Source organism: Chlamydotis macqueenii, chromosome Z (assembly GCF_036417535.1).
Source record: "Chlamydotis macqueenii isolate bChlMac1 chromosome Z, bChlMac1.mat, whole genome shotgun sequence".
Classification (NCBI taxonomy): Eukaryota; Metazoa; Chordata; class Aves; order Otidiformes; family Otididae; genus Chlamydotis; species Chlamydotis macqueenii.
Window position 1 is genome coordinate 14144749 of NC_141593.1, and position 23253 is coordinate 14168001.

At 41.6% G+C, this 23253-nt stretch overlaps 1 protein-coding gene across 1 annotated transcript in view; it reads right to left on the reverse strand.

Annotated features, from left to right (window-relative positions):
- Positions 1-23253, reverse strand: part of PLCXD3 (phosphatidylinositol specific phospholipase C X domain containing 3) — a 72962-nt gene that overhangs the window by 27187 nt on the left and 22522 nt on the right. The window contains exon 2 of the mRNA XM_086770930.1: positions 351-1059. Within this exon, the coding sequence (XP_086627056.1) occupies positions 351-1059 (709 nt within the window). The remainder of the gene's footprint in view (positions 1-350; positions 1060-23253) is intronic.

Sequence of the window (23253 nt, forward strand, 5' to 3'; positions counted from 1 at the left end):
TGTCCACATCCAGTAAGGCAACTTGAGACAAGGTGTTCAGTGCTCATGGTAAGAAGCCACATTTGAAAAACATAATAAATGCAGAAACATGCATTCAGGGAAAAAAAAATATTAAGCCAATCCCATAAGATCTCATTAGGCGTTAGTGCCAGATTTTCTTTCAAGATACAAAAGCTCCTTCAATGTATTTCTCTTTAAATATTTTAGGATTATGCCTAGGTTCTGACTAACCCACAACAGTGTGGAAGAAACGTATCTGCTGGAGTTTCTTTAAATGGAATTAGAAAAGCAGCATTACCACCACAGACACTCAGCACAGTCAGCACATGTTATACCTGCCAGAAACTTACCTTTCTGTGATCGTTTCTCTGAGACCACTAGCAACCCCTTTCACCACTGTACTAGCCTTTGGCGTCAGCACTACTTGAGATATAAAAAAGGAACCCTTCTTTCTTCTTTCAGTGATTGATGCCTGGAGGAACTGAATCAGTTTTTCCGGATCCGTTGTGTTTGCCCAGGGAGCTGGCATCATCTGGCCTGGCCAAAGAAATGGTACCTCGAGAGCCACTGGACTATGGTAGAACACCAGCACTTGGTGTTCCTTTTCCCACAGGTACTGGAGGCTGACTTCCTGCGCAAATATAGCAGGACACATTCTGTTTCCATATGTGTCTTTGAGCATTTGGACAAGCTTTTCATGATGGTATTTCTGCATCCCGTAGAAGTGATTGAAGTCCAAGAAGATCACTTCTTTTGGGTGGTCAGCGAGAAATGCATTAATCTCTTCCAGACCCTCCTTGACTTTGGCACTGAATAAACCATGAGCAAAGTAGAGTTCATTGTCTGGGTCTCTGGGCTTGGTGGAAATTCTAAGATCAAAATACCGTATACCTGCCCCCAGCTGGCTGGTGAAGTTCATGGTCTGCGTAGCCAGCCACTTCCTCATCAGCTTTTTAGCCACAGTCCCAAATACAGACACAAAATTCTGGACCGTCTCTGGCTGTTCAGGCCCAACTGGAGAGGCTTCATCAATGTAGAAGCTAAATGAGTCATGAGACCCTAAAAACACAACAGAGAAAAACAATCAATATTGAATTCATATATTAAGAGTCATTAGTGATTTTTTTTGTAATAAAGATAATTTTCTGACCTCTGCCAACACTCACCAATGGATTCCTCCCCTGCCCTTTTTCTCAATACACCACATTTATCTGCCAGCATTTACCCCACCAGCACCTCACAGGAACTTGAAGGAAAAGTAGTGCCTGCTTCACTGATTGTCTGGGCACCTCCTCTCTCTCTTCTAGCTCTTACTTACGGCTTTAGCTCACCCCAGTCAGCGGGCTCTGAACATCAAAGCAACCCTGGCATAACTCCAGCAAAGCTGGTTATGTAATAAATCCCTAGGGCCAACAAAGAGCCTGGCCCCGCACACTGAATCGTGCCCTGGCTAGTTTGCAGAACCAAAGAAAATGCCAAACCAAACCAACAACCTCCCCCCCACACCTTTATAACTCTCTAAAATACAAGTTGAAAAACACCAAGGACATGTAACCTTTCTGACCTTTTCTTTATTTCAAGTCTCATCTGGTCATCAACGAGGTTACTGAATGCTGTTTCCTTCTTAAATTTACCTCTAGAATTCTTTGCTTTCCTCTGCTACATAAGTACAACACACAGAGCCCAGGATAGCATTGCATTCCCAAATAAAATATAGAAAGTCCACTGCATGCTTTTGACAAACAAGACATACTACTCAACATGCCTACGTACAGAAGTTATTCTTTTCCACAACATAACAAAGTTGACAACAAATATGTAAGAGGTTTTGCTATGCAAAATTATCTCTGTCTCAAGGTACATCCATTTAAAAAAAAAAAAAACCAAAATAAAACCAAACCCCACAAACCAAGAAAACAACAACTTATTTTGCTCAACATTTAGACATTTACAGGAAAGCAGCTGATAAAGCTAGGGACACCTGTAAACATATGATCATCTCTCTGCTCCTTGCACGGGGGCTAGACTAGATGATCTTTAAAGGTTCCTTTCAATCCAAACCATTCTATGATTCTATGACTTTGTCTTGCTTTATGGAGAGATAAGCTGACCCTAGGAGATGCTCATCACGCTTGTCCACCACTAGCCACGTGAACATCTGGTTGTGAAATCTGGTCATTCATAAACACTGGTCAGCTGCAGGCAGAGCCACACGGCCACATTCCCAGCCAGAGGGGATGCTTCTGCCCAGACTCACTGAGGCAAGCAGGTCTGCTCCTTGGCCTACGTCACACCGCTTGCAGCACTCCTTCCAGTCAGCAGGACTTGTATTTCTGAAATGGACTGCAGCACTAGGCCCACAGAGATCGAAATCCTACCATCAGAATGAGTTCAGAGCACAAGTCTTGCCTGCTGCTGATGCTTTTGTAGCTACCTTTCAAAATTACTTTCCAAAGCACGCATGCTGTGGCAAATAAGTATCACACTAATAAAATCCTGCTAGTCAGTCATTTTTGATGGCAATCTATTTAATTGAACTGGAACAAACCCTAAAACTGAAATAACAGTTATAACATTTTTCTTCTGGCTTGGATATGGCTTTATTCAATCCCAGAAAGGTCTTAAAGTTTTGTACACCTCAGCTTTTTGTGATTGTCTCTTTGAACTACACTTTACTTTAAATAACAGTTAAATTTTCCATTTTGATTAAGCGTTCTACTGCTAAGTGTTGAAGCGACAGCATATTCCTTGCAGAACCTGATTAGATCACAGAGTATCTGGTTACACACTGATATCCCAGGGGACCAGATCTGCATACAGAATTTTAATGGTAAAACAAGTGATTAGAGCAGTGACTTGTGTTTCAACAGTATTACCAGGAAAATCAATGAGATACATTAAATGTTCTGCTCAATGTAACCTTCACTAATCTAGGAATCAAAGTAAATACAGTCTTGTTTAAAACAGGGCATAGCTACTGATATTAGCAAGGGATGGATCTTGCAAACTCTCACTTTGTCCATTGAGGTCCCTTTTATTTCAGCAGGATTTTATCTCAGAATAAGTATACATTTAAACATGATCAACATCATGTAGCAACAGGCTCAAAATGGTATTAATTAAATTACTTGTCCTTTATTGCCTGATCTACAGCCACTGGCATTCTTAAGTTGCAGAAGAGGTAGCTAAACTTGACCACCACAGCCCATACAGAAGACAACACCAAATGCTACTTAAAACTACTGAAGTCGGGAGAGGCAGCACAGTTCTCACAGCAGAAAACTAAGGTGAACAACTTGTCAGCAGGTAGCTTTTACCTACTGGTAATGTAAAAAACACAGAACAGGGGGAGGGAAACACAGTAAGAATGACTGAACATTGCAAGCAGGATAGTTCAGAAAAAAAAATTTTTCTTAGTTAAGGTCTTCGTGCATATATTTGAGTATAAAAATGAGGATTCCTACACAGAAGGCACAGAGAAAAGCGCACAGTGCACTGAGAACCTCCATCTTTTGTAACCTAAACAAGGAAGCACTATTAAATACTACAGAAAGAAAATAAAGCTTGACTTAACTTGGTTGACACTGAACAAAGCAGATGTCAGCTATTCAAGAGTAAAGATTCCTCCTGACTGAAAAATACAGCAAATATTTTGTCTTTCCAGGTCCATAAGTAATTTGAACAGGTTATTTAAATATTTATTTTCATCATGCACTCATCTACATTTCCTTTTACTTTCATCCTGGCTGTTGCCCTAATCAGCTTACTCATAACTTGGGGAAATTCAAAATCCTTACACTTGGCAGAGCAAATTAGAGTACGATCTTTTCCACTGCCATGCCCCAAATCACTATGTTTCTGGTAATGAGAGAATCCTGTAGGAACACACACCTGTTTTTAGCAAGCAGGTTTCCTTCCAGCCTTGCTTTGGTGCATGGGGACATTCCCACTCTACTTTGCCCCTGCCAAGTGGGCTTGCAGGTTCTCTGTATCACCAAATTCCAGCTCCCATGAAGATGGGGTGCAGGGTACATTCAGAAATACTAATGCAATGATGCCTGCAATCTCTGAAAGCTAGCAGTGCTTGCACATCACCTGTCTATTATAGCAGGGCAGGGGACACACTGCCCTGATGTATGGGACAGTCTCTACCACAGAGACTTCACTGTATGAGCGGGAGCCAAGCAAGGCTGGACTTTGCATCTCTGATTCTCAACACTTGGCTTGACAGACTCATCTAACACAGAATTAGCTCTGCTTTCAGCAGGGGATGGGTCACATGACTTCTGGAGTGCCTATCCAATGTAAATTATTCTGTAGCTGCTTAATGCCCCCTCCCTCAAGACAAAAAAAAAAAAAAAAAGATTAGTTTCTTGTCTCTCTACCTTAGAAGTAATTATCAAGAGACATCCATGGCACCAGCCATGATCCAAAAACCAAAAGTGGCCAGTTTCAGTCACTGAGACATTAGGTCTTAATGAACTTACGTGTGGCCAAACACTAGATATTCAAGAGTAAAATGTTTGGTATCACTTAGCTTGCAAGAAAATAGCTGCTAGGAAAAACGATCTCGTGTTTTCTTTACTGAATTCCCATAATAGGACAACTGGGAATATATAACCCACTACAGCTCAGCTATAGACTTATTTATGGCTTCTCTTGAAGGCTAAACCCCCCATTTAAAAAACAAGCGGGCTCAGTGCTAAAAAAAAGTCCCTCAGGGAGAGTGCGTTTCAGTTCAAAATAGTTTATTCAGTCCCACAGGAATTTACACAGAGGCACAGTGAAGCTACTATTTTAGGTGGCTAAGTTTTAACATTTAACATAAAGCCGACAGGCATAGCTGAACTTCACTCTGTCGTTCCCTTGCTTCACTGTCAGCTCTGGCCATCCCTTGTAACAGCCTGGTAAACAGCACCTGAAATACCGAATCAAACAGCACTGCCCAACATGCTCCCAACAGCAGGAATCACACCCTGAAGATCCACAAGTGACAGAGAAAATACACACAGTTAGAAGGAAAGTTTCACAGGTTTTGGCATGTTTCACTCTCTTCCTTTCACCTCCTCTTCACTTCTCATCCCGTCTTCATATCTCCCACAGATGTCAAGCTTCTCTTGCCCCTGCACTGGGAGTTATCCAACAGCTGTCGAAAGTGGAGTCTTTTACTACCACTTTGGGTGTCATTAAAAGTTTCACCTGCTGTTGTCTTCCTGTATTTACGAGATGACATCCCCTGGTAACTATTGCTGAAATCTTACACGTGCTGCAGTCTAACTTCCTTGTCAATGAGGGCTCTACAGTGACTGACAGCAGATCACAACATATTTCTTGGATGTTGTGAAGAACAGCTAGGACAAATCTCATGACCACTGGTAGACAGGAGACCGATGCAGACATTCTCACAGTCTCATTTGGTGTGTTCTCACTGTCTTGTTTGGCCTTAAAAAAATCAAACAAGAAAACAAGTCCTATGAATCGTTACCGAGCCTGTGATTTCAGGAACAGCAAAGCCTAGTCATGAACACTAGAGGTGGTGCACCTCCATATTGTGTTTCATCTTCTTTTTAAGATGGCTGAGCATTGTTCTCTCCATCAAGGCCACAGCACATCCCAGAAGTCAAAAGGGGCTGCGAAGAGCAATGCAATTCAGACTTCACAGTCCAGTTACCTTTAGAATTCAAACTGCTTGGGTGATACTTTGTTTCATAAAGATATTACCCAGGAAATAAAAAACAACTAGGGAAAAAAAAGAGATTACAGACCACGCAGGGACTCATCTTCCCCACAGGTAACGGCCTCACTTACCAGCTGTTCTTTCAGTGTGCATCACCAGCTACGCGCCCCAACACCAACCGAAGGTCACAGGGCTTAGCCACCTATATTCACTGAGCACTCCATGAGGCAAAGGCATGGAAAGAGAGACACTACCTCAGCTAATGCAAAAGTCCAGATAATGAACATGTCAGAGTCAGAGCAAGAGGACATAGATGGCCTGTTCTTGTCTACATAGGCCCACTGGCTATGTATCTGGTCACATTAAGTTACGACGCAAAATAGCAAGTGGTATACCTGATACTACGCATAAAATTAACGTTCCAGGAACAGTTTGGGGCATTTTTTATTCCAGCACCAGCTCAGTCTGGCTAAGTATGTCATCAGCATCCAAGTCACATCTCCTGGGGCAATCAGCAGCACTTGAATTGTGAGCCAATGGCTTTGGGATGAGCAAGAAGCTGTGATGACCCCTGGCAGCTCTGCTGAGCATGCGAAATGGCATCTGCCCGCAGTAAGTGCCTTACAATCACAATTCTTGTTCATAAACCTAATGCTACCATTGACAGGACAGGCTTCAAGGGTAGTATGCAACTAAGGAGGCTTATTAAAAAAAAAAAAAAAAAAAAAAAAAAAAAAAAGAGTGTCCAGGCCGTTGATCAGTTCAACTCTCTTCCTCTCCATGCACACATGAAGCACTACTTATTATGTACAGCCACAAGCAATTCAATGTTCACACGCTAAAATAGGATCCAATCAGACCACCTTGGCTTCTTCTGCTTTTATTTATTTGATTTCTTTTCATGGAAAATGTCCTTTAATATTCTTGGTAATAACAGAAATTTTCCCTGACATAATTGCTTCTGATTACACAGACTTCTCTCTTTCCACTTATGGCATATTTTCAACAATGCAGAACATTTCAGATACTTGATTTTACATTCCCCTATCTCTTGCCTCTCCCCTCTTCTTTGATCTACATTTTTTTCCCTCTGGTATACACAGTATAGCCCTCTCCTAACTTATGGCTGCATTGACACATGTATTAGCCTCAGTATAGTTCTTATTTCATGGTGCTCTCCCTTCTCTTTTTTTTTAAAGACAAAAAACTGTAGTATTTTCTATTAAATCTGAGTATCACTACTGAATGGTTCTAGTGATCTTGTAGCTGACAGAAATTAGGTGCACAGCATATGCAGTTTCTGTATTTTTACCCATTATTTTAAGGCCAAGAAAAGGAAAACCAGGAGGTGTGGCTGGATAAAATGAGACTGCACTGCAAAGCCAGTGAAAGAATGATGACTTAAAACAGGTTTTTCTCCTACTTTAAGATCCCTCCAAGAAAGTCACTGCCATCTGAGATGGATCTCCACAAGAACTTTAAAAGGCAAGATTTTTCAATTGTTTGTACAAGCACCGAACTCTGCTGCAAGGATGAAGAATCCAAGAATAAAGATTCCTCCTGCACTGTAATGAGTGCCCTGACAGTCAGTTTATCAGCACTCCCGGACGGGCTGTCCTAGGGACAATATTGGTAGAGTTCTCTATTACCATGCAAGAAATCCAGACTGGAATTCTTTTCATTTTCTCAGTCCCTGAGCTTGAAAAGCTGAGACAAATCTGAGCAGTTCATCTGATTCTTGTGGAAGAAAGCTGGGACAGCAGGTGGAAGAACTATTATTCCCTTTTCTGAGTTATTTCACAAGATCTTAAAAGATTACTTTTAATAAGCTGTCCATATAAATTTAGCTGACTGACCATACCAAGGCTGAGAGATAACAAAAGGATGTAAAATACTACAAAGGAAGGGGAGGAAGAGGGAGGCATGTAAGGTGTTATATTTTGACCATTCCCCTTCCTCAACACTTTTCCTTACTTTTTAGTTGCCTCAAATCTTCACATTAGACATTGTTCTGGTTTTGTGTATTGCCTGGCACATTTGACAAACTGCTACAAACAAATTAGCTCCCTTAGCCACTGTGTTGAATGCAAGACGTGTCTCCTGAGAAAAGGGGCTCTAGAAGAAGTCTCTCTCATGCAAGGTCTCTTCAACTAAAAGCAAAGACACTGTAACGTTTGACTTCAGGCTCACTAGAGGGAAATAGTGAAATACTTTCCCTTGGACCCTGAGATGCAAATGGAAAACACTGTTGTCTTTGCCAAAGCATTTTTTTTTCCTGCGAAAATCGAGAAAAAGAGCCCTAGGCACTTGAAGCCTGAACTTCAGGAAATCACCAGCCACGCACATATAAATGGAGCATCCCTCCAGTCCAAGAGTCCCCCACAGTCAGTTCACTTTGCTGTAACTCAACAGGGTGCAATAGGATGGGCAACTGCAGCAGCATCACCATGAGGAAGCACATGGGCTCATTCAGCTGACCATAAACATAACCCCTCCACCAAGTCAGCACAGCATGGTGTCACTGGCCTTCTCAAGCCCAGAGGTCTGCAAATACAGCACAGTTCTGCTTTACTACATACAACCACTGCTGTACAACACGACTCCCTGGGAAAGCACTACAGAGGAAAAAACTTTTCTAGGAGTCCTCACTGTGTCCTCTACACAGTCAGTATTTGACTTTTACATACAACTGCAGGACAAGGAAAATAATCTAATTCAAAGATTTTGTGTGTGAGAGCTCAAGACAGCTGTTGCTTCATAAAACATCATCTGCAGGGCATCGTGAAGCATCAGACGAAAACACACCCTGAGCCTGCTGGCACCCAGAGTCTGCGGCAGGCGTCAGAGCACGTCCTTCTCACATCCAACACTGCCCGCACATCTTTCATCACCTTCTGACACCACGCTTTGCTGCTCAAATTCTTATGGAAGATATCCACACTCACGTGGAGCTGCTGTAAACTGTCCTTTCTGGGAGCATGTACCAAAGATAAAAATGTGACTGGCTGCACGCTGAGTGAAGAAAAGCAACTACACCACCTGTAAAACATCAGATCAATGCAAGAAAAATAGCCTCTTGCTGTGAGGCGACACCAAGACTAGAAGACAATAAGCCAGGAGGCTTTATAGAAGGGAACATTGGAAAGATGCACTCAGTTGGAAAAGGAGAATCCAGAGGACAAGTTTAAATAAAACTATTTATTTTGTCACTGCTAAATGGAAACATAAGCAAAGATGAGCTGTATTTTCACTCCTGGGCTCTGAGGTGCAGATAGACATGAAATCTCTGCAACCAGAGAGATTTAAAAATAAATCCTATCCAAGGTGGATGCAAGTACATTCGCAGCCCCGTATGGTTCAGGTAAGCATCGTCAGATCAGCCATGCTGTGAGAAGGCAGTATCTCCTTTCTGCCAGGGGCTACACCTCAGCAGAGCTTTAAGAGCCCTCCAGACAGAGGTCTAGGATAATCTGCCACCCCCTCTTCCCCACAGGTTCACAAACTGACTTCTGAATAAGGTTAAGCCCTAAAATACCAGGTTTAGTAATAACACTTCCAAAGTTTTCATGCTTTTATTTATAACTATGAACACTCTTCCTGTCCACACCAGTGACTTGTTTCATTTTTGACTTTGAAGACCACGAGATACATCACTACAAACAGAAAAGAAAGCACAGCAAAACACGAGAGGCCTAAAGAAAAGTCTCAGTCTCAACCAAAATGCAGGAAACGGGACTCATTTGGATGCTAATTTAGCCAGGAGGTCAAATAAAAAAAGAAAAAACAAAACAAACAAATAAACCCACAGTGTAACACAGGTAAGCATTATAAGTGCTGCTGTTGGAAGAGTCTTAGCTAGGATTGCAAATCTGTTTACCAGTCACATCACCTGGTGCACATCCTCTCTGGTCCAGGAACACAAAGAGACTAATGATTTCATTTTGCAAACAGAATAGCGACGAGTAAAGACACACAGAACAGAGAGGATTCAAACTGTCAATGCTTGCCTTTTACTCATCTCTTCCACCATCACTGAATAGGCAATTTAAAGCCCTGCACGATCGATCAACCTGGAGTTCCATCAAATACACTGTGCCTAGCAATCCAGTTTCAGTCCAGTTCCTCTTGCATTATTTGTTGCTAACAATATCCTTGCTTGATACAATAATCAAATAAGCTACTACACAATACAGAGGACTATAAGAAAAGAATGAAACTAGTTATAAAATAGCAGGATTCCATTTCCTGAACTTCCAGTCTACAGTCCACACCAGATTCCCAGCTGGTATTATCAGGACAGCTCTAACGACACATTAGGCCAGTTTAGACTGCTGCAGATCTAGCTGCTAGTGTCTACCATTTAGCATTCAGAAGTCAATGAAAAAGCACAGGCAGTACTCTTGATTAACTGAATTAACAGTCTACTCTTTGTCCAGGCTTGGGATACATCTAATTTACACCAAATACGCTAATATCTTTTAAAACAATAATTAGTATAGCTGTTTCATACTAACACTACAGAAATACAACATTTCATAGTATTTTCCTAACATGTAATTGGATATTATCCTCATCCTACCTCTCACTCATTTCAGCTGTTTTCATCCCCCTGGTTCAAAAGATAACTTTGATATGGTAAAACTTACAAATTAGTAAATGTATTTTAAGAACCTTTCAAAGTATCAGAACATGGAACGTTTTCAGTCTTGAATGTGCCCAAAAAAAGCCATGTTTTCTCTGAACATCATGGCAATGTCTGCAGTCCACCTAGATTGACAGCGTTTTGGCTTTAATGTGACACTTCCTCAGCTTAGAAGTCAAAATATTATTGTCTGCAATAATCCCACAGCTGGTAAAACTGCCAATATTGGTAAAGCTGACATTTATAGTGCAGTGATGATGCCAGCACAAATTCTTTCATGCTTCCTTTGAATTCACTAATAACTTCTGTGTAACCCTTCTCTTCTGGGTAGAGATTGCCTTTATTACTCAGGCAGGAATATCACAGACCAAACTGCCTTAACATCCCTTTCCCCTCCAGTCTCTAGCTCTATGCTGTCCTGAATATTTATTACTTAAAGACATTTCCAAGGATTTGCTCAAGATGGCCCATTTTTGATGCAGTTATGAGAGGATGTGAGTGGCTTGTGTGAAAAGTGACCCTCTGCTTTAAACCATTAAGTAATTCTTTAGTAAAATGGCACTGGCAGACAGCATCTTGGTTCTACAGTCTCACTCCACAGACAAACACAATGGCAGCTGTTCCTTACTGTCATTATCATCATTTTTCAAGTAGACTGTCAAAGCTCAACCTTTATCAGACAGTGTCTTTTTTCTCTGCCTTTCTTTCAGTTATAGACATATATATTAATTCAGGAATTTGACAAGTTTTGAGTAACTGAGATTACTTTCTTTTGGATGCAGAACCACCATCCTGCCAGGACATCACTGAAGCTATGGAGTATGTAGAGCCAAAGTTCCCAGGACCGCCCATCCCTTCCACACACAGCTGAGACCCAGAGAGCGGTGTGGAAGACAGATTCAGCGCTCCGGGTGGTGCCGCAAGGAGGATGCGATCGTCCCCTCCTGCCTTGGTAGCATCGTCACTGATTGGACAGATCCTACAAAAGGCCTCTTTTCAGACGTTCAGTTTTGTGCTGTGCTCATAAACGTAAAACATCCACCCCTGCATATGGTGAAAGTGTTCAATATTTTAAGAAGTAAGTATCAAACTAATTGCATGGCAAATTATTTCTCACCTATGACAAACACCTAGTCCGTAATCTGCTGTTACTAGCAACAGCACTGACACATAAACAAAGAATAAATCCCTCTTATCAGAGGGCATGTTTGAAATCTAAACATATTCATCAAAAATTAAAATTTCCAGGAAGCTCCTAAGTCTGTTCCCGCAACTGGCAATCAGCCATTTTGTACATTATGTTACTGACATACTTTAATTAGCTCTAATTCACACATTATAATCACTGTCTAGAAAATTTGCAATGCACTTGTTATAAAGTAGTTTTACACCTTTATCAACGCACAGTTGCTTTAATGTTACTGAAGTCATTAATGCAACAAAAAAGATCTCTTTTCGCATCACGAATTATGACATACCTGTCTTCCCACTAAGTACTCTGGTTTTTTGAAAGCCACTTGCAAACTAATAGCTAAAAGTATTAAAGTCTCTCTTAACTGAACACAATAAAGGAAAAAGGAAGAAATCACTCCCTCGCTATAGTGACTAGTATTTTTTTTTTTAAATGTATTTCAACAGAACAGAGAAACTAATCTTCTTCAGTTCTTTTGAAAAACCCTCTGAGCATACACGTCTATCTTTCTGTTCCCAAAGACCTTTGAAACTCTAACTCGCAGGAGTCTGCTGCTGGGAGCCAGTGACACCCAGGCTTTTCCAAGTGAGACAGACAGATCTAAGCCTGACAGTGCTTAACTACAACGTAGAGTTATCATTGCTACTGAAAAGACAGGAATTTAAAATTTAAATTAAAGATTTCTACCCTTTATAATAGTGACGGAGCTGTTGTGTTACTAAAGTTCAGATCTCACTACTATACAGTTCTTCAACATCCACAGTTGATTTCCAAGCATTGTTCCAGGCAGCTTTAGTGCAGCCCCATTATCAAGAGTGGAGTTCTACGAATTTGCTGGATCTGTTAGGTCATCCATAATTTTCCCCTAAGTAGCAAGAATAAAAAGTAAATCCGGTGCAGGTGAATAAAAGCCAAAGGAATAATCAGCACAAAGCCTTGAGATGAAAAGCTTTTGAATTGCAAGCTATTTTGTCTGAGCAGACTGGTAATACAATGGCTTCTTTATTTGCTGCAGTGCACTTTAAGCACAGGTACTTCTCACACCAGAAAGTGAAAAGCCAGAATTCCATGTGATCCCCAAGCAAAAGATACCTTCTGTCTTTTGCCTTATCTCACTAACATACCTCTCTCTATGCAGAAGTACAAATCCACATTAAACACTAATTGTTTCCCTCTTCCACAAGCGAGCCTCCTTTGAAGAACTCCAGAAACAAAAAGGCTCAATTGTTTGCCTACAGAAAGCCAGATTTCATGGCACTGACTTATTTTCACCTGTCAAGGAGCAACAAAGAGGCATACAAGGGCCCTGCACTCTGGACAGCAAATGAAGCATTCAAGGATGACAAGGCAAGTGTGAGTGCAGGTGCCAGGCACAGGTTTGTTCATGATGCCACATAAAAACGGTCTATGGAGAGGAATAGGGGACATACGGCAACCAGTCTATGCTGAAATCCATCCCTGTCCCCTGCACGCTCTACTTAGCGGTTGCGCATAGACACGTCACCCAGAAAAACTTGCTCATCCTATGCAGCAAGGAGCTGCAACAAAGGCAGAACCTGCCGCTCAGTGTAGGAGGAAAATGAACACGGAGCAGAACTGCAGTCCCCACCCTCACGTCACCAGCTAACAGTTTTGCTGGTATGTGACCTTTTGTTTGCTATCAAATCATCTCCCTAGCAGTCAAATCATATGTTTGTCTATTCATCAGATCCTCTGAACATCCAAACTACCACCTGTTCACATACACAAAGGCTGTTTGGATCCTTCCTGCCCTCTATTTTGGCAGCTCAATAACTGAGACGGGGAGCTCCCAGCTGGGTACGAGCAGCAGAGAAATGCTGCACAGCCAGAGGGGAAAGAGATGTCAGCAGAGCACACTTACACAGGGAGAAAATTAGAGTCTGGAAACTCAGCGACAAGCCGTCCTTTTTCTTGTGAGTGTCATAAAAGAAAGATGCTCAGAATAATTACTACAACAGTGATGTTAAAATGTTAATCTGTACAGTACTCTGCGGAGCACACCGTTCTGATTGACGTTTTGGCTGGAAAAGGAATCTTACTTAGCAATCTCTGTTTGCTGAATTAAAGCACTAATAGAGACAGTTTGATAAAAACGATGACACCTTATTTGAAACCAAGCCAAAGCAGAGAAATGCTTTTTATGATTTTGCTCCTGCAACTGTACAGTGCAGACACAGAGACGATTTCCAGGATCTCAGTATGGGTGGATTTGAATCCTCAGCATTAAAAATTAAAAATTGCGGGAAATCTCTACAAAATTCTAGCAGTAAAACCACCTGCAGCTGAACACATGCTGTTTGCAGCAGTAGCAATGTGTTAGGTATTTAATATCATCACACAGATGAACATCTACTTAGCTGGTCCACGGTTATCACCCTGACCACCTCAACCCAACTGCAGCTGTTTAAAATTAAGCCTCACTTCTAAACTGGTACTGGTCATCTAAATTCCTGCAGAGGTGAGAGAGAAGAGACCTCTGGTGTGTACTTACCCTGTCCAGATATAAGTGTCTAATATAAGTTGGGATAATTCATCAGTGGAGGCTATTCTTTTTCTCTACTCTGTAAATGAGACAAACTGCCCACTTCAGGCAGCTAAAATCAGGTGAGATGAATCCCAGCACCTCCACTATTAACGAATGCATCTTTAAGGGGAAGGAAACATTATCCCTGTACTATTAATGGGCAAGTTAGGGTCTCAAGAGGATGAAAATTGTACCTTACAAGAATTTAAAGTCCATCTACGTGGAATTTAGAAGTTCAAAGTCTAAAATTATGACCCTGAAAACCCCTCTGTGGCAGACATGCAAAGAGTAGAAAGTCTTACATCTTAACACAGCATTTCCCAAGGAATGAGAGTTGCCCAGAAATTAGTTAGTCTCATGGAAGAACAGCTCAGCGCCCAAACAGCATAAAATCCCTGTTTGGATACACAAATTTAAAGTGTCCTTGCTCTATATTCCTATTTAGGAACTAAGCTGTGAGCACACACAACAAGAGAACATCAGAAAGACCTGAAGGTGCTCAGTAACTACAGACAAGAGGCCACATGGTCCAGAGGGAGAAGTATGGTTCAGGGATCAGGGGGGTGTGTTGTGGGTACTTCTTGAGAGTGCAAGAAGTCTGGAAATCCAGGCCCACAATATTTCAAACTAAGCACCAGAAATGTTCAGTTTGGTTTGGGTGTGAGGATTTTTAAAAAAATTTTAAATGTACTCTCCCATATTCAGTGATATCTCAATTTTTTTTCCTGTCTCATTGAGGTACAGTTATAGCAGAGACATCTGTATTGGGGTAGCTTGAAGTTCTCATCAAGAAGCATGGTTGCCTTGTTCAAAATGTGAGTTGGAAAAACTACAGAAACACATCACAGACAGCCTGTATCTCTGCAAGGATCTAAGTATCTAAGGATAAAAAGAAATGCATGAAGTAGAAATAAAAATCAAAAGAGAAGAGAGAAACACTAAGATAATAACAGCATAAAAAAAAGGTCACAGCATATCAATTGCTTGCTAAGTGCTTCACGCTTTTACATCATGTTAAAGCACAATTTCAGGGAAAGACTAAAATAAGACTCTCTCTCTGAAACAGTGTTTCTCTGCCACAGAAGTACAGAAAAAAAAGCACACGAGGAAAGGTGATGGTGTTTGTGGGAAATGCTGACTCAGGCACAAGGGAAGGGGCAAGAACACAGGAACACAAGCAAGAACCAACCCTTCACAGCTCCCAGGTTTGGCTGATGCAAGCTGGGCTCCGAAACCAGGGGTGAGCACCCTGTGTTTGCTGTGACGGGTAGGGACGTGCAGACAAGGACAAAAGGAAGGAGAGCCTGCAAGAACAGAGTTACTGTTAGAGTCCTGCAGAAACACGCGTGGGGAAATGCACTGTCCTCCTTGCACGTTTGCTCTAGACAAGCAGTGCAGAGAGGAAGGCACACAGCCACATGCAGCCCAGAGAGAACCACCACAACCTAACCAAGCACTCCCCGTACGCTACCAGACAGGCATCCTACTGGGAGAAACAGCATATCACCTCGTAACGCTTTGTGCTGCGCAAACTAAAAATCACACAAGGCATCTTGGTATTTCTGTCCCCACAACACGAGAACAGTACCCAGCTGGCCCATCCTCAGCAGTCCAAAGGAAAGCATCTTTTGGGATAAGCTCAGCACAAGCCAGGCTGGGCTCCATTTGACATCCAGACAGTGACACCTCAATGTTTCACAGACTGAGCTGCTCAGACTGTGTTTATTCTTAGATAGCACTAGCATTACATTAGTGTCAGGTTGTATTTTTGTACTTAGTTTGAAGTCTGCTGCTTCCATTTCAGGCCTGGAGGAAGCTTTCTATACCTAAAAGTTTATCCAATTTTTTTCCAATCATAGCCACCAGTCCTTAAAAGATAACATCTTTTCTACATGCCTGGCTCTTTATATTCCTGGACTATCATAGCCATAAGGAAACTAGCACAACATGGGAAGATATTGAATTTGGTGTCTGAATGGAGATTGCCCAAAATAAAGAAAAATGAAGCCACATTACCATTCAGTTCTCAAGTTTACACACCACACCAAGAAGACTGATACCCCCGAATTGCTAAGTATTACTCACTTTTAACTAAGTGAGTACACTTAGTACAACTATGTACAACTATGTACACTATGTACAACTAAGTAGAGAATTTCAAACACAGAAATCTTTCTTTCACTCAGCTACTCAACTCTACAGGAAATACTTGAAAGAAGAAACGTGCTCCAACACACAAAAACACTCCTGAAACAAAACTAAGCACTGTACAGCAAACTCTAAAACACTGCTAAAATAACTTGATAACAGACAAAACAAGAAAAAAAAAAAGAAATCTCATTAACATGATGAAAACACCCACACGCACAAAACCCTGTGAATGCATCAGAAAGATAGCAATAATGTCAGATTGGACAGCTTTGGACACAAATTTGAAGCAAAGTCCTTAAAAAGATTATTTCTTGAACAGGAGGAGGCTAATAAAAAACCCAAACCTCTTAAAATGTTATAATTTTGTGAACCCTAAGTGTCTGCATTAAGCTAATCCCATTAACTCCAGATCAACAGGTAACAAACTCGGCTGCCAGCTCTTAATGATACAGGAAATGGCACCTGGCAATCCATAGTAGTAATTTACCTTTGCTGCTGCCAAGTAAATACCTATTAACCTCAGACTGCTCTAATATCTAAGGCTCCATCATCAAGACAAAAAACGAAACCCCAGAAGCTGTGTGAACTGTCTTGCTGTAGAGGTGGCACATCCCAAAAGACAGTGTCCTGTCTACCCCAGCCACCTCCGCACCCCCTCCCTGCCCACATGCACGACTTTTCCTTTTGATGCGCTACGGCATCCTGAGAACACACACACCGTAACAGCCATCTCATGGCTCAAGAGAAGGGAAAGATGCCTATAAATAAAAAGCATTACACACAGGCAAATGTGCTGATACTTTGTCTATGTGCTTCCTTCCACCTGCACGGCATTGGAAATCAACTTTTTTAAACTTGGTTGAGGATATGCATAGAAGGTCGGCTCAGTCTTGTGCTTTCTGTGGGCTCATCACCTGGCTCAACTGGCACACATAGTTTAATATTTCCAAATATAGCCCCTGTACATCTTTTTCTGAAGTCTCTCAGCAAAGGGCTGGACACAAATTTGGTCGTCGCTGTGCCCAAAATCAATTATGTTCAGTGGCACATCCCCTCCCTATCCCTCTCCACTCCCTCCAACCTTCTGTTAGCAACAAAGAAACCAGAGAAGAGGAGATTATAACTAATATCATCAGGCACATTTCAACTGAAGCCTGTTACAGCATTTTCCCATAAATCTATCAGTTACTTCATAGTAATTATTTATTTATGCATTTGCATCCAAACAGGCAATAGCTTGCATCACAAAGGGTACACAAAACTGACAGGGAATGACACTGTTTCCTAACACAGCTGTGTTCCTGCTGCAAAAGGTGGCAAGTCCACCAGCTTTTGGATTTGCAGAAAACCTAATGCAAAGGTACAGTGGTAAAGAGAAAGGTCAATCTGACCGCCACTTCAACAGGTTTTTGACATTAAAGGTTAAGACACACAAAGAATGTTAGCTCCGTCTCAAATTCTCCTTTCCAAACACTTCTTTGTGTACAGAAACAAGTCCCACCGTTAACCTAACACAGCCAAGCCCATCAAAGAGTGGCAGGAGTACAAGTGAGACTTAAAACGGTATTTCAGCCGGCTTTAGATAAATCACTGTAAGGCTCTCAGAGGACGCTTACGCTGATTTAAGCGGTTCAGACTGCACACTGCTGTAAGAGGCACCATGCCCAAACGCTGTGCTCCCCTTTGCCCACCCCAGGGGGATCTGGTTCGAACAGCAGACCCGGGAGAGCTGGCACTCGGTAGTCATCTGCAGGGGTGATGATCCTAGGGGCCCCTCGGCCCCAGCCTCTTCCCACTGCGCAACAGGCACAGCTCAGCAATACATCATAACCTCATTTTCTTGACTAGGGCTCACCTTCTTTTCATTAGGGATGCAGTAATTAGTTTAAGAGAAGGAACCACCACTGTTAGAAGACTGAGTGGTAATGCAAAGACTCGATTGGCATGAACAGGATTTCAGAACCTGAGTGGAGCCATATAATCTGTTTTTTAATGAAGACTTTGCAAGTCTGTCACACTGTAATACCAAATGCAAATGCAGACATTTCAGAGTTCCTACATTTCTCCCCCTGCCCCTCCTCCCCAGTAATACACACCTCTAAAGGAAATGAAGAGGGGATCAATTTTCAAAAACAGGTAGAAATTTAAAGCTACTAGTACAGAGAAATCATGAATATATTTTTATCTAGGTAATCCTGGTGAGCCAGAACACTGACAAGGACACATTGTAAACTGCAGGCTCAAAAAAAAAAATCTCTGCTCTAAAATAGAAGTAGCACTATTTAACTACTTCACCGATTTATCCTCTGGCAAAAGCATCAGCTAAGTAAATAAAGTATTTCAGTGTAGAGCTGTGATTCCTTATGGCTCTGGCTTTGGCCAGGTTGACAAATAAAACTAGCATAAGCCTCAGAACCTGGGAGGCAAACAGTTATCTCATTAAAGTGCAGCACATTAACTTGCAGCCATCAGCTTTGCTGCGTGCTGTGCTGTGAATAAATTAAATGTGAATTCAGAAGAATTCTGGCTGGCTATGTCTGACTAGCTTTATTACCATGCACACACCAGCAATCATCTCCCCAGTTTTGCAGGGAAAAAAAAAAAAAAATGAGGAGGCAAGAGCAAGAGTCCAAGTTTCTGTTCTCTGGCAGCAGAGTGGCTAAACTTGTAATGCCAGAGATGGCATCACATAAATGCTTCGATAGCAAACACACAAACAGAACCAACCTTTTGGACAACCACCAGTGAAGCAGTTATTGTGGTGACCTACCATCAGCAGCTTCTCCGTGTGGCCGTGCCTACCGAGAGGCTTATGCGAACACAGTCCGCACTCACCCAAACAAAAACGCAATCTGAGCATCAACTATGTTGGGTTTTGGCTCAGTCAGGCACATATCACAGTGGTAGTCACTGAATAATGTATTTTCCTGGGGAAGAAGAAAACATTTCCCCATCTTTTTCAGTTCTTTGCTACTATTTCTTGTACTGTCATTAAGCTCCTTTATCCTGGCAGCACAAAGAGGCTATAACATGTTAGCTGTATTTCATGCATTTCAAACGAAACAACATTTGACTAGAAAAACAGGGATTAACATTTATTTTCCAGTTGTTAAGTTCTACCCCACTAATGAAAATTGGGATTTGTGACCATCATTCTACACTTCCAAATAGAGACATAATAGAAATTCATTAATTTTAATTAAGTGAAGTCATTAGACAACCAAAACACAAACAAGGACAGAAGTGAGGAGACCATCACTCTAGCTGGCTCAGGTCTCTTAAGCCACAAGCACAAATGCAGGCATTCAAGACTGAAGACACAGCAGGTCAGTGATCCAGCACAAGAAGAGAATGCAGAAGTACACATCAAGAAGTTTTATATCTGTGCTTACAGGACACCATTGTTCAGATAGGCTCAATATTAATTTGTTAATGTATTATCCGTGGCATGAGCTCTTGAAGACCTTATGGCTGGATCAGCTCAATGGAAGCAGCATTAAATGACAACAGTCAAAGCCTATGCAAGAGCAGAATTTGGGGCATTGGCATAATGATGAACCATTGAAAGCATGAAACCATTTTCTTCTATTAAACTGAACACTTTGCTCTCCAGGAGAGTAAAATCCTGTAGCTCCATGCTTATTTAAATGTGCAGACACATTAAACCATATGATGTCAGAAAGTCTCTTAGACAAAAGCATACTGAATTCCAATTAGTTCAGATTGATGGGGAATTAAAAATTAACCTTTTATTCATCAATATTTCAAAGCCCTATTAGGTTCCATTCAGTAGAAAACGTCCTTAGGACAAATCCAGCAGCATCCTACAGAACAATCACAGTAAAGCTAGGGAGGATAACAAGCATTTAACTGAAGAAAGCAGAAGGACACGGAGTTTGCCTTAAAGCCTCCAAAGCCAGTGCCCATTTCACTGCCAAAGGTTTAGTTCTACATCTGTATTCCATGTTGAAAAAATTTCTTACCTCTAATGAATCCTAGTAAACAAGGTTTTCATACCCATTTTCTTCAATCTACAGATGTAAAACTTCTACTTCCAAAGCAGCATTACAGCAAAATTAAGTTAGATTTCTCCTTCAGTCCAACTGACGATATGTGCAGACATAGCATCTATTTCAGCTTGAGAACATGGTCCATACATTCTTTGCGGACTCCTGATCTAGCATACTTTCTTCATGATATGGCACTTGGAGAGGTCACTGTTGTCTCCACAAGCATCACCATTTCTGAAGCCCTCCAAACCCCCCAGAACACTAGAACTGAAAATAAACGGTGGCACGGGGTGAATGTGGGTAGTCTGACCACATCCATCCTGCAAATTCCAATCTCACTGTAGCAGCTCTCTGAATTGCTTTTAAGTTTTACTCTATGCTCCATTTCTCCAGAAAGAAGTTGAAATGTCTCTGTGTCCGTCCAGAGAAAGTAATTACTGGTTTTGGCAATGATAACGCCTGGCCAAAGAAGATGACTGTCTTGCTAATGGTTCCTAACCACTGTACTGAACACAAATATTCAGCAGATACAGAGAGTACTGGAGAGAGGAGAGCAGAGAGAGAAGATATTGAAAATCACAACTCATAAGCGGAAAAACCTCAAAGAAAAGACAGGAAGAGACAATGCAATAAAGCAGATCATCTATAGCAGAAGAGATCAGAACACAAGACAAGGCTGTGCAAGGAGACAGAAATAGAAACAGAGTTATAATAATCTACAGTGCAGGATATTTTCAGCAGAGCCAAGGAAACAGAGGAGGTTTTCCATATAGGCATTGGTTGTTTTGTTTCAGATGACCCATGCTTTAGTCTACAGGTAAAATACTTGCCTTCCGAGGAAGCTTCTGTGTGAAGTTGCTGTTAATGGTCAGAGCCTGGAAGGCGCCCACTCTATGCTGCTGTCCACACACAGAGCGAGCTTTGCCGAAGGCATGCTTTAGGTACCAAAAAGGCTTCCAGGCAGAGAGATGGCACATGACCTGAGGCTCTACATCTGACACTAAGCATGGTCCTTTAGTCTTTTTTTTTTTTTTTAATTGTTTTTTTTAAAAAGAATTTAGGATTTAACATTACACCTGTGCAGGACTTAAGCATCCTAAGCCACGGGCAGCCCTTGCCCTGGGCATCACACAATCTAGAACAGGGACAAGAGACAGACGAGAGACAGCAAAGGAAGAAAAAGGACTACTGGTGGCAGCCACAAAGGGAGAGAAGATTGATTTTTTTTTTTCCAGACACCTGTTCACATTTATGTTGGGTTTGCATAGGTGTTCCCAGTGCAGGAAGAGCAATACAGCTACAGCCAGGGATGCTCTTGTCTCTTCTTCCTGGAGGGTTGGTCTAACGAGGAGCTAACTCACAAAAGTAACATTGTGCTGGTCTCTAGCAAGTGTTTGATCATGTAACTGTACAAATTCAACAAGGCTTTAAAGTAACATCTCCTAACTACCTCTTTTCAGCCTGTGAGATCTGTGCCCACGTACGGCGCAGAGCAAGCCTGGGCTCTTTAATCTTCAAGGCCTTTGAGCATGCACAGCAGGGAGAGGGGCAGGCTGGACCAGCCTGCTCCTGGGAGTCTATTTTTAACAACGTGTTTCAAAGAACCAACTTTCAGAATCTGAGAAAGAAAGCCCAGTCGCTAAAGTCCCTCTCAGGAGGAAAGGTGAGCAAATAGTTCTGAAGCCCAGATGAGTGACATTACTAATTTCACTCAGCTTTGAGGCAGTAAATTGGCTACAAAGCCCTGTGTTCAGCTGGTTACAATATTTGATGAAGAGAAGTAAGCCTTTCAGGTACTTTTAATAACCACCTCTCAAATCACTGGCACAGCTGGTGTCCAACACAGAGCTAAAGACACAGTACCGCCAGCTCCAATGCACCAATTAAGCAGTGATGAACTTTGAGCAGAAAAGTCATACTGCATTTTAACTTCTTTACCCTAAAGACCTGTATACAGACAATAATTAATCGAGAAGATCACTACAAGTGAAAGCCTAGCTCAACAGCTGGAAAAAAACACAAAGTAAATACACGCAATTTTTTTTTAAATATATTTTTTATCTATATATATATATATATGAATGATAAAGTGTGCAGGACTCCTTTGAATGGGAGCCTAAATAGTCACCTTGTGACGTGTACAGCCACCTTTAAAAGGCTGTGATGGATCCTTGCAATCATTTGTTACATCCTAACCCTACTCACTGCCCACTCTGGGAATTCAAGAACATGGCAAAATCAGGACACTCAGCCACAGGCAATACTTTGCCCTGCGCTAGGGGAAGGGACACGCATCACAAAAACATGGTCACATAATGTGGCCACTTTCAAATTGCCTTGAAAAATATAAAAAACTTGCGGTCCTCAGGGGAGTCCAGAAGCATTTATTTAAGGTTCAAATGGGCCAGCTTAGGGTAACACGTACACAGATCTCAGCACTGATGTAATTCTGATTTTGAGAGATAGCGGTTTTGTGAATTACAGGTGCATCTGAAAATCCACATTTAAACTTTCACCAGTTCCTGTAAAAGTAAACTCATGTACATATGTTACCCGAGCAAGTGCCAGAAAAAATCCCAAACTGGCAGGTATGCACTTGTTAAATATGTTAAACACTGCAGAAAAATATTTGCATTCTGTAAATCACCACCTGACATTAAGCACCTGGACACCTAAAAATATATACAGATACCATTTGCTTCTTAGGAGTCCAGTGCTGGTGTTGTAAAAAAAAAAAAAAAAAAAGGAATTTAAAAAGTGCTTTCATACACATTAGCTTTACCTTTGGCTGATCACCTACTGAAAAGACTCACTGCCTTTATGTGGCTTACAGAGTTTTTTCATTATCTTCTACAATGTTCTAGCCCCGCTGTTCACGCTTCCAGCTCTTACACATGCTCCAAGCACACAGATTCACTCTTCGTATTACGTAGCTTAATCTACAGTTTGCTTTGAAACACTGAATTTGGCTGTGACTAATAATACTGTCTGCATTTTGCAGCCTATTTATCAGTCAGATTCATCAATTTATTCTCC